The 15973-nt window shown below is 40.7% G+C and overlaps 1 protein-coding gene across 3 annotated transcripts in view; it reads right to left on the bottom strand.

Moving 5' to 3' along the window:
- Window positions 1–15973, bottom strand: part of mrps18a (mitochondrial ribosomal protein S18A) — an 89912-nt gene that overhangs the window by 44447 nt on the left and 29492 nt on the right. For 2 of the 3 annotated variants that reach the window (XM_043687258.1, XM_043687259.1), the window contains exon 5: window positions 227–299. The exons of the other annotated variant lie outside the window; for it this stretch is intronic. In XM_043687258.1, coding sequence (XP_043543193.1) covers window positions 227–299 — 73 coding nt within the window. The remainder of the gene's footprint in view (window positions 1–226; window positions 300–15973) is intronic. 3 annotated transcript variants of the gene reach the window in all.

The raw sequence follows: 15973 nt of genomic DNA on the forward strand, positions 1-15973 counted from the left end.
GATACAACCAAAATAAAAGTGCATCAGTCTTTTTCGGCAACTCGTTAGAGAGACAAAGCCATATTATGTCAAGGTTTGGAATGGAATATGATTTCTTTCGGTCTGCACCCCCACCCCCATGGATAATAGAGTTCCATGTGCTTTGATGGTGTTGTCTTTGGTGTGCTTTTTCTAAATACTCTAGCAATCCTTCCCTTCCCATCTCATCTCAAAAAGAAGCACTTACCTGTTTAAGTGGGGTTTCTGTTTTTTTGGGATGTGTCCTTCTGGCAGGACAGGTTTGTGGTCTGGCAACAAGCCTGAAACAAATTAGTAACACACTGGTAACTATAGCAGCAGCTATCGTTTATAGACTGAAACAGTTCAATGTTCATATGTTACTAAAGTGCCAACACATACAAAGCCTAACATACAGCTGTAAAACCACCCACCAGCATACAAACATTCCAACCAGCATCTCCCTTTAGAAAAAGTAATTGTTTTAACATCAATGGCAATTAGTATTTAAGCTCACTTTAATAAAAGCTCTGGGTGATTGTGGTTTTAATCTTGTCTCTAGTCACTCAATGCTCCTCCCTGTTTCCCTCTAGAATTCATTACCAGTGCTGTGGAGTTAGATCTAGTGTTGTGTGTATACCTGTGTTGTTAAAGCAAATCACAAACTGAGAACACTGAAAACTTAATAAAGTCTCTCTTGCACACACACACACATAAACATTCAAATTATAAGATACGGAGAGTAAGGAGTTTGATTTGTGTGCAGCATGATGAAAGACATATTTATATACAAAAATAAATATAAATAAAGTTTTTAAATTTGGATTTTAAAAGAATGGCTATTGTTTGCTTCTTTGAAAAGTTCTTAAAATAAATGGGGTCAGACAGTTCTTCTGAAGGTGTGACCTAGTCAATGTCAAAATGTAGGGAGCCTGTGGAGTATGAATGAAAAGATAACTGATACTGTGGTGGTTTATGACAGGTGGAACAGTAAAGGCCATGAGCTTGTTTTCAGTTGAGCAAGGATTGACTTTTTTTTGTTTTAGCAAACCCAAAGACTGATTGTTCTTAGGGCAGTTCGGAGGAGATCTGACACCAATCAAAAGGAAATCTCTCTCTTAGATGGGAGTTGTTTCTCGGAACAGTTCAAAAGATAGGTTACCTCAGGAGAAAAGTCCAATTTGTGCAATTTCCAGACCACGTATATTTGGTTAGAAGTCTGCAGGTGAATGACTAAGTGAATTAGACTTATTGTCACACATACTCAAATGAGTACAGTGAAAAGATGACAAGTCGCCACATCCCAGCTCCATCTCAGGTATACAGTACCTGGGTACAATCCTTAGGTACAAAGTAAAGAAATGAAGAAAGTTACATTACAGCTATACTCATTATAGCCATAAGTCAGAAAAACAAGAATTAATAAGGGTATATTAGAAGCTGAGAAAGCCTAAACTCTGTTTTATAAGTAGCCATGTAAGACAACTCCATAGTTTATAAGACAGAAACTGGTGAGAATCAGCAACGCCAAATTTAAAGATTTGATTCAGAAGTAGCTTCTCTTGATTTAAATGGTTACAAAGTGATGGTGCTAGGGATTAAGTTGAAACTTCGTCTTGTTGACTGTTTAAAAATGTTTCTTTTGCTACATCTAGACAGATTTTTCTTAAAATCCTTTTTACTATAAGCAGATTTTCTGACATTAAAGTAACCCTGCAGCTTCATATGACTATGCTGCCATAACTGACCATGACATTAACAAAACCAAAACAAACATAAGGTATCCCTCATGTCAGGTTTCACTCTGGATCTGAAATGTCTCGTAATACCACCAGCATTGATCACTGTTCTTTCATGCTGATGTCCTAGGAGTGATTAGATTAGATTCCCTACAATGTGGAAACAGACCCTTCGGCCCAACAAGTCCACACTGACCCTCCGAAGAGTAACCCACCCAGGCCCATTTCCCTTTGACTAATGCACCTAACACTACGGGCAATTTAGAATGGCTAATTCACCTGACCTGCCATATTTGGACTGTGGGAGGAAACCGGAGCACCCGGAGGAAACCCACACAGATACGGGGACAACGTGCAAACTCCACACAGACAGTCGCCCGAGGCTGGAATTGAACCTGGGTCCCTGGCACTGAGGGGCTGCAGTACTAACCACTGAGTCACCATGCCGCCTACAGTGAATTGCTGGCTGACCAGCACTTTATTGCCCAGCCCTAATTGCCCTTGAGGTGTTAGTGAGCTGGCTTCTTGACCCACTACAGTCCACAAGCTGTAAGGAGGGAATTCCAGGATTTTGAGCCAGCATGAAGAACGATGATATATTTCCAAGTCAGGATAGTGAGTGGCTTGGAGAAAAACTTGCAGAGGATAGAGTTCTCATGTATCTGCTGCCCTTGTCTTTCTAGGGCTATCCAAGGATCTTTGGTGGTGAATTGCTTGTAGATAGTACACACTGTTGCCATCAACTGCCGGTAGTGGATGTTTGTGGACGTGCTGCCAATCAAGTCGGCTGCTTTGTCCTGGATGGTGTCAAGCTTGAGTGTTGTTGGAGCTGCACCATCCAGGCAAGTGAGGAGTATTCCATCACACTCCTGACTTGTTCATTGTAGAGGGTGGACAGGCTTGTCGGGGGGAGCTACACTTTCCTAGCCTCTGACGTGTTCTCGTTGCTACTGTGTTTATGTGGCAAGTCCAGTTGAATTTCTCAATGATAATCCCCAGAATATTGAAAGTGGAGGATTTGACGATGGTAAGACCATTGAATGTCAAAGGGCGGTGATTAGATTGTTTCTTAACGGAGATGGTCAATGCCTGGGATTTGTGTGGCACGAGTGTCACTTGCCACTTGTCAGCCCAAGCCTGGGTATTGTCCAGATCTTGTTGCGCTTGAACATGGACTGCTTCAGTATCTGAGTCGTCGCGAATGGTGCTGAACATTGTGCAATCATTGGCGAACGCCCCACTTCTGACCTTACGATGGAGGGAAGATCATTGATGAAGCAGCTGATGATGATTGGGCCTAGGATACTACCCTGAGGGACTCCTGCACAGATGTCCTGGAGCTAAGATGACTGACATCTTTCATGACCATCTTCCTATGTTGTGGAGGTGTTGGTGTTGGACTGGAGTGGGCAAGATCTGAAGTCACACTACACCAGGTTATAGTCCAACAGGTTTATTTGAAATCACAAGCTTTTGGAAAGCTGCTCCTTCATCAGGTGGAGTGTAGAAAAGAACACAGGCACAGAATTTATAGGCAATGAGATCCAAAGACCATACACATGGTGTGAATGGAGTGTCTACAGGCTGAATAACAAGTGAAGGGATGACCAATGATCTCATTAATGGAGGCAGAGAGATAATTACAAAAATAAAAATAAAATGGTGTTGGAGGCAAGTCAACATGATAGGGTTAGGAGTTGTATGCTGAGGGTCTAACCAAAGTAACAAGTCAACCAAAACTATACAAACTAATTAGGACAGAGAGATCATAAGTTACCAAGGTGATGGTGTCAAAACAGGACAGTAAGGAAGAGTTTACAGATACAGAACAGTATGGTGGGGTCACGCGCAGCACAACATGAACCCAAGGTCACAGTTGAGGCTATCGTTACGGGTATGGAACTTGGCTATCAGTTTCTGGTTGGCAATCCTGCGTTGTTGTGTATCTCAAAGGCAGCCTTGAGGATGCTTACTGAAGATCGGAGGCGGAGGGATGAGCAATAAATGCTGGGACAGCCAGCTATGCCCACATCCCATGAAAGAATTTAACAAATTTCCTTAGCATCCTAAAAGCTACAATCTCAAATTTGAATATACTTAACAAGTGAATACCCACAACCCTGTGGGATAGAAAATTCCAAAAATTTAACAGTTTTAAATCCCATTCCATAAATTGAGCAGATAATGCAAGACAACATGTTAATGGATTACTGAGGTAGGTCAATAATACTCAAGAAGCTGACAGCGGCCAGGACAAAGCAGCCTGCTTGACTGGTACTCTATCAACAGCTGACGCACAGTAGCAGCAGTGCGTACCATCTACACGATGCAATGGTGCGACTCACTAAGGCTCCTTCAACAACACCTTCCAACTCTCAATTCCTGCCAAAGAGAAGAGCAACCGATACATAAGTACATCACCATCTGCAAGTTCCCTTCAAGGCCATCCTGACCTGGAAATATATCGCTGGTCAAAATTCTGAAACTCTCTCCCTAGCAGCTGTGCCTGTATACATATACCCCATAGACTGTAGTGATTCAAGGAGATAGCTCACCGTTGCCTTCTAGAGGGCATTTAGGGATGAGCAATAAAGTCTGACCTAGCAGCGAGGTCCAAAGGATAAAATAAAAGATACCAAGATCCTAACCAGATGCTTAAACCTTAAGTAAATTAGAAAAAACCATGGCACTAATTTGAGAGAGAGTAAGGAATGTTTCCCTGATGTACAACGTTTATCATTCAAACAACAAAGTGTTTGCCTGTCATTTGCAACATGTTATTAGGAGCACATCAGCTGCTATATTTCTTAATATTGTAATAGTGGCCACTTTTTAAAACTACTTCATTGGCTGCAAAAAGATTTGGAACATTCTGTGAATGGAAAAGACACCATACAAACACATATCCTTCTTTCCCTATACTTTATCTTTTAAATTTAGCCACAAACATATTTACAAAACTTGGAAGCCCTTTTGCTTTACTTCTGAACAGACAGCATAAAGATGTACAATGCATTACAACTGTCAGGGATTTTCTTGACCACGATACCTGTAGTGCAAAGTCTAATCACAATCATGAGAGCTTCCTCTAGAGGGCCTGTTTCACCTGCTTTTTCAATCCATTGTGCACATATATTTAGCTAGAGAATTGGCTCAGCAGGTTCTTTTCCAAGTGGATTGCACCAGCTTAAACCGGATGCAGGTTGGGGGTTTTCTGTCGTTCTCTGCATTGATAGAATATGGGCAGAGGTCAGGAGTTTAATTAAACTTTCTATATCTCCGACCTCTGACAACCCCCCTCCGCTAATGGTTCTCAAACATACAATGCGGATAGATCCTGAAGGGTGAATCTGGAGCTACGGAATCAGAAAGTCTCTTCACCAGAGTTCAACTTAAAATTTTAAACTTGTTTCTCTTTCCACTTCAAGAAACCAAAATCTTCAGATTACAAGTGAAACAGTGGAGTTGGCAAGCATGTAGCAAAGAACAACCTAACCATAAAACATCCAACTGTACAGTAAATTTCTACAAAAAACCCTCTTTCCAAACAAGAAAGAAACACACTCGTTTTCATATCCGAGATCCGAGATGAATAAGGGTATGGGATGTGTAGAACTAGAGCTAAGGCTGTACTCTGGGTTCCACCACTATTCCTGTACAGCTGGAGACTCATGATCTTTTGTCTCTCTTTGGCATGAATACATCCTTGCTTTACAGAAGGGCATGGCACATTCTGTTACAATCAGGCACCAGCTGAGGATTCCCAACTCCATATGGGAAAACCCCCAAACACTTTTACCCTCAGGCGAGGAGGGATGAACAGCTCCACTTCTTTTTCCGACACCTCTTGTGGTTGGTGGCAACAAGGTTATTTTACAAAGGATTCCTCCTTCATACATGCCTTTCCTAAGTTGAATACATTTATGGTTTAAAAAGAGCCAATTAACCAGGTCTGGGTGCTTATTGGCTGGCAAGTGTGAGAAAAGGTAACAAAACACAACGCACACATAGATGGGAAATATGAATTCTGGAAAAAGAAAAAAAGTTGAAGAGAAATGCGAATTAGTCTGTGGATTCCATGAAGAATGGACAAAGTTAGAACTCTCAACACCAGGTTATTTGGAAGTACAAGCTTTCGGAGCACTGCTCCTTCAGGTAGCCTGGTGTCGTGTGATTTTTAACTTTGTCCACCCTAGTCCAATACCAGCACCTCCACATCATGAAGAATGCATACTGGAATGTTAAGGCTGTTAAGCTGGACAATTCCGGTAATGCTGCCATTAGCACAGAAGCAGTTAATTTTGAGATCCTTGGCTCATCAGGTTAGCTGACGGAATTTTATCCTGATTTCTTGCCAACAGTGACCTAACTAGCTACCTCAATCTATGACCTTCATTGCCCACTAGTCCAGCAGACAGGGCGACTAGGACCGAAAGACTAGGGTTAGCATTTGGTTTTTAACCACCTGGAAGGGTAAAACACAAACAGATCCGCAGTTTAAGACAAACGTCACGAGGCGACCTGCTGCTGAAAGAGGCAGTCAGTCCCTCATTATTTCAGTAGCAAAATGAGATTAAAGTCCAAGGTGTTTTGAATTGCATCATCCTTTTTAAACGGCTGCTGTTTGAAGTTTATTTGGCACCTTTGGGTGTGACATTCCATGTTTCCTCTCTGGGCTTTGTGTAATCCACAAACAGCTTTACCAGTCAGCCATTAAGTTTAGATCTCCATCACCTTTTGGTGCATGTCCTCAGATCTCAAAACTTGGGAAATTCCGCCCACCAAAATTTAGTCTTAGCAAGAAATACCAAGTGTAATCCTTCACCCAGTCATGCATACTGAGCAATGCAATTCATGGAATCACATCTAACATGAGACGCAAGGTCTGATTTTTCAAAACACAGGGTATTGTTTTCTTTGAGACAGACAGTCCTCAAATGTAACATCAGAACAGCACTGAAATTCATACAGCACATTACTGATTTATTTAATAGGCTGAGTTTTTTTTTGGCTTGATGATAGTTATTTTCCATTTAATGTGGAATTTCTTAAAAATTGTCCTGATTAGTGCAAGTTGACAAGCTTTGACAAATGCAGCAGTACTCACGTTCCATACCCCAAATGACTAAAAGAACATTAAACTAATATTCTAAAATCAGGGAACCCCAATTACGAACATGACTTACGAATGCTATGGACATGATCCCATATAAGTAATTTTAAATATCTGACAAAGGAATATTTACTGTACTTATTAACAGCTGCTTTAAATTGGCATGCATCGTGTTCTGACTTGCACACAAACCAATTCCCAAATATCCTTCAAAACTGAATCCATTCACTAGCCTGGGACTGCATGTAAAAATTTTTTCTTTTAAAATGCAAGATTGGCATCACTTAACCACTACATGTTGTCAACTAAGGGTCAGTGGTAGAACCCTGACCTCTGACTCATGAAAACTATGAACTGGAGTTCCACATTACACATTAGAAACTTGCACACAAATTCGCCGCTAGGAATGAATGAATAGCAGAGACAGTAAATAAATATTCTGTCCTTGTTTTCACAATATGGACAAGATAGCAGGAATAGTGGGGAACCAAATGTCATAAATGAGACTGGGGAAGCAAATGTATTTAATATTACAAAGCAGTGGCAAACTGAACGACTAAAAGCTGACAAAAGTTGACTACACCTGATGGCCTATGCCCTGGAGATTGATAAGAAAGATATAGAGATAGAGTGGTTGTTTTAGCTATGATCTGCCAAAATTCCATAATTCAGAACAGTCCAGCAGATTGCAAGTTAATGAGTGTAACACTGTTTAAGAAAAGGGGACAGTAAACAGAACTACAAGCCAGTTAACCTGGTACTTGTCAGACAGAAATGTAAGGAACATTATACTTCTAAGTGGTTACATGACATTTAGAAAATCATAATATAACCAGACACAATTTAATTAAAGAAAAATCATGTTTGAAAAATATAATAGCTCTTTTTAAAAGATATAACCTACAGGGTAGGTGAGGGAACCAATGGGTACAGCTTATATATATCATTTTCAAAAGGCTTTGCAAGATCTGGAGTTTCCAAAGGTAATGTGCCATACAAAGTGTTAATACACAAGATAAGGAGATGAGGTTGGGGGTAACATATAAACAGGAATAGATGCTGTGTTAAAGGATATGCATCACAGTGTGAACGTATCAGTCATTTTCAGTTTGGCAGGTGTTACTGTAGGAGTGCATCAAGTATAACAGCATCAGCTATTTACAATATATAACAATAATACATAAGGAGGTCAGGTGTAATGCATCCAATGCAAAAAACACAAAGTTGAATGTAGTTGCAGCAAACAATTATGAAGGCAAATAATATGCTTTCCAATACTGCAAGAGTTTTAAAGAAATCTCGCCACAACATTCTGATGCTTTAGCAAGTCCACATTTGGAGTACTGTGCACAGTTTTGGTCTCTGTAAACAAGGAAGAACACTTGCCTCAGAAAGGGTGCAATGAAAGCATAATTCCTAGGACAAGGGAGAAATAGAGTAGTAGCCAATGTTCTCTGGAGGTTAGAAGAGTGAGTGCATTGTAGAGATTCTGAGTGCGCTTGACAGGACAGATGGTCAGGGAACGAAGAGTCTTACATTTATAATTCCACAAACTTCCTGTTAAATATTTTAAATTTTCCATCATTGCCTCAAAACGATACTGCTCGCTCAATGAATTCATGACTTCCAAGACACTCAGCGATGGGTTTAAGTGACATGCAGCGAGAACATCTGAAATTTATGTAGCATGGTGTCTCTCCCAAGTGTAAAAAGTACAACTTCACAACATGAGCTCTGTTCTGTGTGGTGAAAGGGTCTGCGTTACAAATCGTGCATTGATATCCAATTATAAAAAGAGGCAAAAAAGGACTACAAACGAATATGGATGCCAAATGATATGGGCATGGTGGGAAGTGATAAACATGCTGGCATGATTTCACACAGCACTGGATGCCAAGTCATTGTCATGATACCCTGTAGAATAGGTCAGGACGAGCCCATTGAAAAGTAACTCAGTGTACTTGTTGTTTAAACAATGTGCAGAGACACGTTCACTTTTTAAGGTATTCTATACGCAGTTTTTTTTTCCCCACTGTCACTCTTTCTCGATTAACATTGCTAAAACGCCCATTGGTCTTTATTTGGAATGTGAGCAATTCTGACATGCTTCAAGCTTCACCTATCCCTGGTTACACTTTAAACATAGGTGGCTCCTTCTTGATTCGGAATAATGGTCTTTGCAGTGAGTAGCTGGATATGCCAGTTCAGTGGAGATGAAGAGGTGAATTAACCGTTGAGCAAACTCATTTACCTCTCCACCCCCAACGCTGCAAGCCTCATTCCTGATGAAGGGCTTTTGCCTGAAAAGTTGATTTTCCTGCTCCTCAGATGCTGCCTGACCTGCTGTGCCTTTCCAGCTCCACTCTCTTGACTCTAATCTCCAGCATCTGGAGTGCTCACTTTCGTCCAGTTAATAAGTGGCTGATTCTCTTCCAATTGAGGTATTAATGAACCAGTTTAAAACCTTCATGTTCAGTTTTCTGGTGCCACCCTAGAAATGATTAGATTTCCAACTTGCCATAACAGGATTTAATGATGAACGCACAAACAAGGAGCAGGATTAGGTCACGCATCAACTTAATGGCTCCATATTCCTACGTACCTCCCCATAACCCTTCACCCCTTTGCTTATCAAAAATCAGTCAAGGTTTAAATTCATGATCTCTGTTACTGGTTGAGTACAATAACCACTACATCACATGCTCAAACTTTACTTCATTCTCTTCATGGGATAACTTTTTTTTAATTATCTCAAAATAGAAGTGCTTTTCAGAGCAATGACACTTTTAATTTCTGTTGTATGTTAGACAGGATTGGGTTGTGGAGAGATAATATTGTAATATTATGTGTATATGGGCTTCCCCAAAGCATTGCTCAGTGGGTTAGAAGGTACTTTCTTCTAAAACAAAAAAGATGATAATCAAGTGTGACGGGGCGTCTGACTGAGTTACATGAAATATCTGCTATATACAAGACTTTTTATATCTGTAATGTATCAAAAGTCCCCAATGTCAGACCAACTGAAGGAAGACTGTATAGCCCACCAGGTGAAAGGTGAAGGGAGATTGCAGTGACTCAGTGGTCTCGGTTACTGTCGTTGAATATGTCACTGGAATCTGACTACCAACCCATGATCATACAGACAAGAGTCCCCAAATCCTGATGTTAAACAAAGTTACCCACAGCTTCGAACAAGTCTGACAATAACATAATGTTACACATGACCACATGCATATGAATGTAGAAGCTAGACTAGAGAAACAGGCTGATTAGCTTCACAGATCCATGCTAGTGATTATGCCGAACTCAACCTTCCTTTCATTCTATTCAATTCATCTAACCATGTCAAGGTGTCCTATTCATTATTGCCCTCTCATACTCATTCAGGATTTTCTCAAATTTTGCATTTCATCACAACTACTTCCTGTAACGAGTTTCGCATTCTGACTACAGACATTTCTGGTACAACCAATGTTTCGTCAACACGAATTGGCTATAACGCGATTGACAAACAGTGGACACTCCTGAAGAAGGGCTCATGCCCGAAACATCGATTTTCCTGTTCCTTGGATGCTGCCTGACCTGCTGCGCTTTTCCAGCAACACATTTTCAGCTCTGATCTCCAGCATCTGCAGTCCTCACTTTCTCCTAGAACAGTGGACACTGTTTGGATAGCATGAACTTTCTACTGCATAGGTATAGCGATATTCCACAGTGATCTTCTGCAGCACAATTCTCTACAGCACGAGATTGCACAGGAATGGAACCATCTCATTATACCAGAAATACCTGTACTTTGCCCAATACAATGACAGGCTGGTGAGTAAGTTGTTGGAGGGGATTCTGAGAGACAGGATTTACATGCATTTGGAATGGTAAGGACTGATTAGGGATAGTTAGCATAGCTTCTTGTGTGGGAAATCATGTCTCACAAACTTGATTGAGTTTTTTTTTTGAGGACGCGACCAAGAAGATGGAGCAGTAGAGCAGTTTAGTCAGGCCTTCAACAGGTTAGGCAGGTTTGTAAAGTTAGATCACATGGGATCCAGGAAGAGCTCGCCAACTGGATACAAAATTGGCTTGACAGTAGGAAACAGAGGGTGGTTGTACAGGGTTGTTTTTCAGACTGCAGACCTGCGACCACTGGTGTTCCACAGGAATTGCTGATGGGCCCCTTGTTGTTCATCAATTATGTAAATGATTTGGAAGAATTTATAAAAAGCATGGTGGTATAGTGGATAGTGAAGGTGGTTATCTAAGAGGGCAACGAGATCTTGATCAGCTGGGATACTGGATAGTGGCAGATTGAAATTTAGTTTAGATAAAAGCAAAGTGTTGCATTTTCTAAGACAAATCAGGGCAGGACTTACACAGTTAATGGTAGGGCCTTGGGAAATATTGTTAAGCAAAGAGAGCCAAAGGTTCAGGTACATTGTTCCTTGAAAGTAATGTTGCACAGAGACAGGATGGTTCGGAAGGTGTTCAGCACGCCAGCCTTCATGAGTCACAGCACTGAATATAGGGATTGGGACGTTATTTTGCGGCTGTAGAGGACAGTGGTGAGGCCAATTCTACAGTACTGTGTACAGTTCTAATCGCCCTTCTGTAGGAAGGATATTAAATTGATTAGGGGGCAGAAAAGATTTAAGAGAATGTTAACGCTTCTCTGATTCCTGGTTTATGATCTCACCTGCCTTTGTAAAGGTGCAGTATTATACTGTTGGTAATTATGATAACCCCTGTTCTGAAATCTGGAGATTTTCAAAATTAATCTCTGAAGCTTCATAATTCACTGGGTGTGATCCTGATTTATACAAGTTTAAAGTGACTGAATTAAGCCATGTACATCCACTCATCCATTTACACGTCCCATCATACAGTTACTCAATCTCACCTATTCCAAAGTCCTGATCATCTCCTGAGCCTTGCAATCACTCCTGTCACCAAGATCTCAATTGATTGTTGAAACTTACTTTCTGTACACTTCGTCATATTTCACTTTTCCTATCCTACTCTAATCAGAGTATCTTTTTCCCTCACCATCTTTCAACTGACAAAAACAAGTTTCCCTTAGCTTCCTCACCATTACATACAAAAAGATGTCTTACATCTTCCTTTAGATTAGATTATATAGTGTGGAAACAGGCCCTTCGGCCCAACAAGTCCACACTGACCCTCCGAAGAGCAACCCACCCTGACCCATTCCCCTACATTTACCCCTTCACCTAACACTATGAGCAATTTAGCATGGCCAATTCACCTAACCTGCACATCTTTGAACTGTGGGAGGAAACTGGAGCACCCGGAGGAAACCCACAGAGACACAGGGAGAATGTGCAAATTCCACACAGACAGTTGCCCAAGGCGGGAATTGAACCTGGGTCTCTGGCGCTGTGAGGCAGCAGTGCTAACCACTGTGCACCGTGCCGCCCGTAAGTCTCGAATAGATACACAGATCAGAGCCCAAACTACTGTAGACCACAGAGGGAAATATCGTGGATGCTAGAAATCTGACAACAAAACAGAAAATGCCGTTGAAACTCAGTCGGACCAGCTGATAAAGATTTCAAGTTCAATATGGATTTTCTTTTGAACAAGAGGCAAAGTTAACTCTGTTTCTGCACAGATGCTGCCAGGTGTTACTGGGTTTCTCCAGAACTTCCTACTTTTAGTGCTTATTTCTCAAGTTTTCTTTGGAATGAATACAAACCTGCAGTGTTGCAAAGATGAATTCTTACATTTTGGCGTAAATATTGTCAAAGCTATATTTTACGGCTGTTAAGGATTTTAACTAGACAAGCTCAACAGAACTCCTGCGCACACTTCCTCTGCTTCAGCAATATCAAAATCTTATTTTACTGAAAGCTGGGGTTGACCAATTTTAAGGATTCCTCCATTATGACTGATAGATATTTACAAACAAAGAAATAACTTGCATTTCTAGAGCACTGATTAAATCTAATGATGTAGTAATGTAGGAAACATGGCAGTCAACTCCAGATAGCAAACTCCCATAAACAGCAATCACATAATGACCAGATAATTTGTTGCCAGTGATGCTTACTGAGGAATAAACATTAATGAGAACACTTTACGTCAAATTCCCTGCTCTTCTTTGAAGTAATGCCATGGGATCTTTAATACCCACCTGAGTAGTTAGATAGATTAATTAATTCTCACCAATGCCTTTGTCAGCACTGCTACTACAGCTATCCTCCTTGATACTAAACCTTTCATCTGAGAAACTTTCAACGCACTCTCACATTGAGTGAATGAGCTCAACTTTAGCTCTGCAGAAAGGGGGAAAAGCACAAAACTGGCCTAACATAGGTTCCTGCATGGTTTCAAATGTTGGACAACAGGAAAGTAATAGAATGCAGGAAACAAAGTTAGAAATTGTTGGAACAAAAAAAATCAAAATGTCTATCTCTTAAAGGGAAAGGTCTGGTAATATTTTAGGTGTAGACACCCCGTCAGAATTCCTTTGTCAATCTTCACTGATTTAGTACACAGTCACCATGTATTTCATGCAGCAGTTTACAGCATGGTTTACAGCAGTTTTTCTCTTTGTTTGTAGCACCTGGAGACATTGGGATCACTCTACAAAGCAAATTAATTTCTGTAACCCGTTATTTCCAATCAAATGTCCTTGTATATGTTATTAATCAACCTGCTCAGACGTTTTATAATACATGTCTGGGGCTGCTGGAACCTTCTGGCTCAGAGGTTGGGACACTAATCCAGATTCCTTATAGATAGTTCCCATAAAACCTCTCATATATACAGAACTTGCCCTTACAATAGGGTCTGCTCACACCCAAGTCGTTAGAGTATGAAGTCAGCCCTCCACAAACTCCAGTCAGAGGAATATGGAGTAGGCTGCCCAAGGCTGAAAAGATCACTTGGAAATAAAACTGCTGGGTGAACGTGCGGTCGGTCATGACTACAATGACCACTTAAACTTAACAGCATGCTAGGAAGTCATGTAGCAAAGCAATAACAATATTAAAATAAATAAAATAGGACCAGCAAACACATGCATATCTGCTTTGTTTTGAAGTCAAAAGATATTTCTGGGAGCGCTTTGGCCCTAAACACTCATTATCATGAGCAGTGGCAAGCAACACTGTTTACTCAAGTAACTATAGCCACAGGTCCTCTTCTTCAGATTGTTAAGAATGCGATGTGCCTTGTGCCAATGGAAAAGAAACAGGAAATTACCTTGTGTACTGCAACTAGGCACTGAACAATTTTGTGAATTGCACATTATGTTCCACAGGTCTTTGTGCATCACCATATCAGATCAAGGAAAAGCCTTTTGTTTGTTCAGTAGGGCTGTGAAAGAGCTCCATTTGCCAGCGACGTGCCCAGCCAAGTGGTGCCACACGTTGCTCACAGTGTGACCTTGACATAACATGGATGGTCACTAGTTAACAGGTAATCTTCAATGGCAATGGTATCAGTATAGGAGTGAAAGAGACCAAGTACAGAACTGAGCACTTCTTTGTTGTGATATTAAGCAGAGGAAATTAATGTTATTCAGCACAGCTAGATCATGAACCTTCATGTGGAAATAAATTCCCAAAAAGGTATTGGAGGGAGCACATTTTGGGAGAGGGAGCAATTGGAACTGAATAATTTTTCATGGTGATATTTCAAATAGAAGGTGAAACTAAATGTTGCACCAAATGCAACATGATGCTTAGATCTGCACAAATGCTTTTGTGCTTCAGTGGCTAATATTAGTACATAGCAAAATTCCACAACAATGACATATATACTGAATATTCTTTTTGGAAGTCCTAGTCAAGGGTGTAATGCTAACCTGGACACTGTAAATGGTGAGTTACAGCTTTTTACAAACAATGCCAGGGGAATTTCAACATTGACTAAAACCACTTGCACAGGCTTTTGGATAGCAGACTACAGATCTTTCTTCTCTAGGACCTACGATCAAATTCCACAATTGACTGAATGTTTCCTTTCCTGCAATTTATTACAACAGTGAAATGAGGTTAATACGAGGCATTTTGCTCAGGAAAGCAACGAAAGGGCTAATGAATGGACTGGAAATATTATTTTTCTTTCACTTTCTTTCAAATAGGATTACAACATATTATTGGCACACAAAGTTTTATCTTGTAGCTGACACAAGGGCAACACGGTGGATCATCTGCCACCCACAAACAGAAAGCCAGAGCCATTGATCCCATGACTGGCATCAGTCATGATACCAAATGGTCACTGGGTAGACATATGGATGCAAATGGAATAGCATAGATGGGCTTCAGATTGGTTGCACAGGTCGGCGCAACATCGAGGGCCAAAGGGCTTGTATTGCGCTATAATGTTTTATGACCTCTCTCTTGTGGTAAGGGAAAGGCAGCAAGAGTGGGTACATTACTTTCGGTTCCGGCCTGTGCCACACTGGAACCAAAAGTAATGTACCCACTCTTTCTGCCTTACCCTTACCGCTCCATTATTTGCTCCTGTCGCTGCCCATTTCTCCTCTTTCCTTGTTGCCCTCGCAACACCCACTTTCAATTCAAGAATATGCACGGTATGTCTTATTAACATGTCTAGAAAATCCCATCAAGTTACATCAACCGTCAATGCTAATTATTGAACACCCACATCCCTTGCACGTTTTCCTGATGAATACTTCCAATGACTACATTTAAGTTCTTCCCACTGACATTCTGTTCACTGATCAGTGACAGCAAAAATAGAACGATCTTCCACTAGCCACAGTCTGGATAACTAAAGATCTACTGTTTTCTGTGAGTTCAATAAGTTTCAATTACTGACTTTCTTCACATTATTTAACATGAATATTACACTGCTCTCAAACCACAAGTTCGCAATTGATGTCATAAACATACTTCAGTCTTGGTGTTGACACAAGACGTCACTGATATTCTATTCTGTAATACCACAATTCATTATGGCCACTATCAGTTGGGGATACCTGTCAAGCTTTTGATTTGACCATAGTCCTATTGTATGCAAAGGTTTTATATCCACTCCCAGTTCCACTGTTACAGACCAGCACACAATGTATTACAATATGTGGAATAAGTATATAATCAGGGTGAGGGGGATCACCAATCTGGCCAAAACAAGT

This window comes from Chiloscyllium plagiosum, chromosome 3 (genome assembly GCF_004010195.1).
Source record: "Chiloscyllium plagiosum isolate BGI_BamShark_2017 chromosome 3, ASM401019v2, whole genome shotgun sequence".
In the NCBI taxonomy this organism is placed as follows: Eukaryota; Metazoa; Chordata; class Chondrichthyes; order Orectolobiformes; family Hemiscylliidae; genus Chiloscyllium; species Chiloscyllium plagiosum.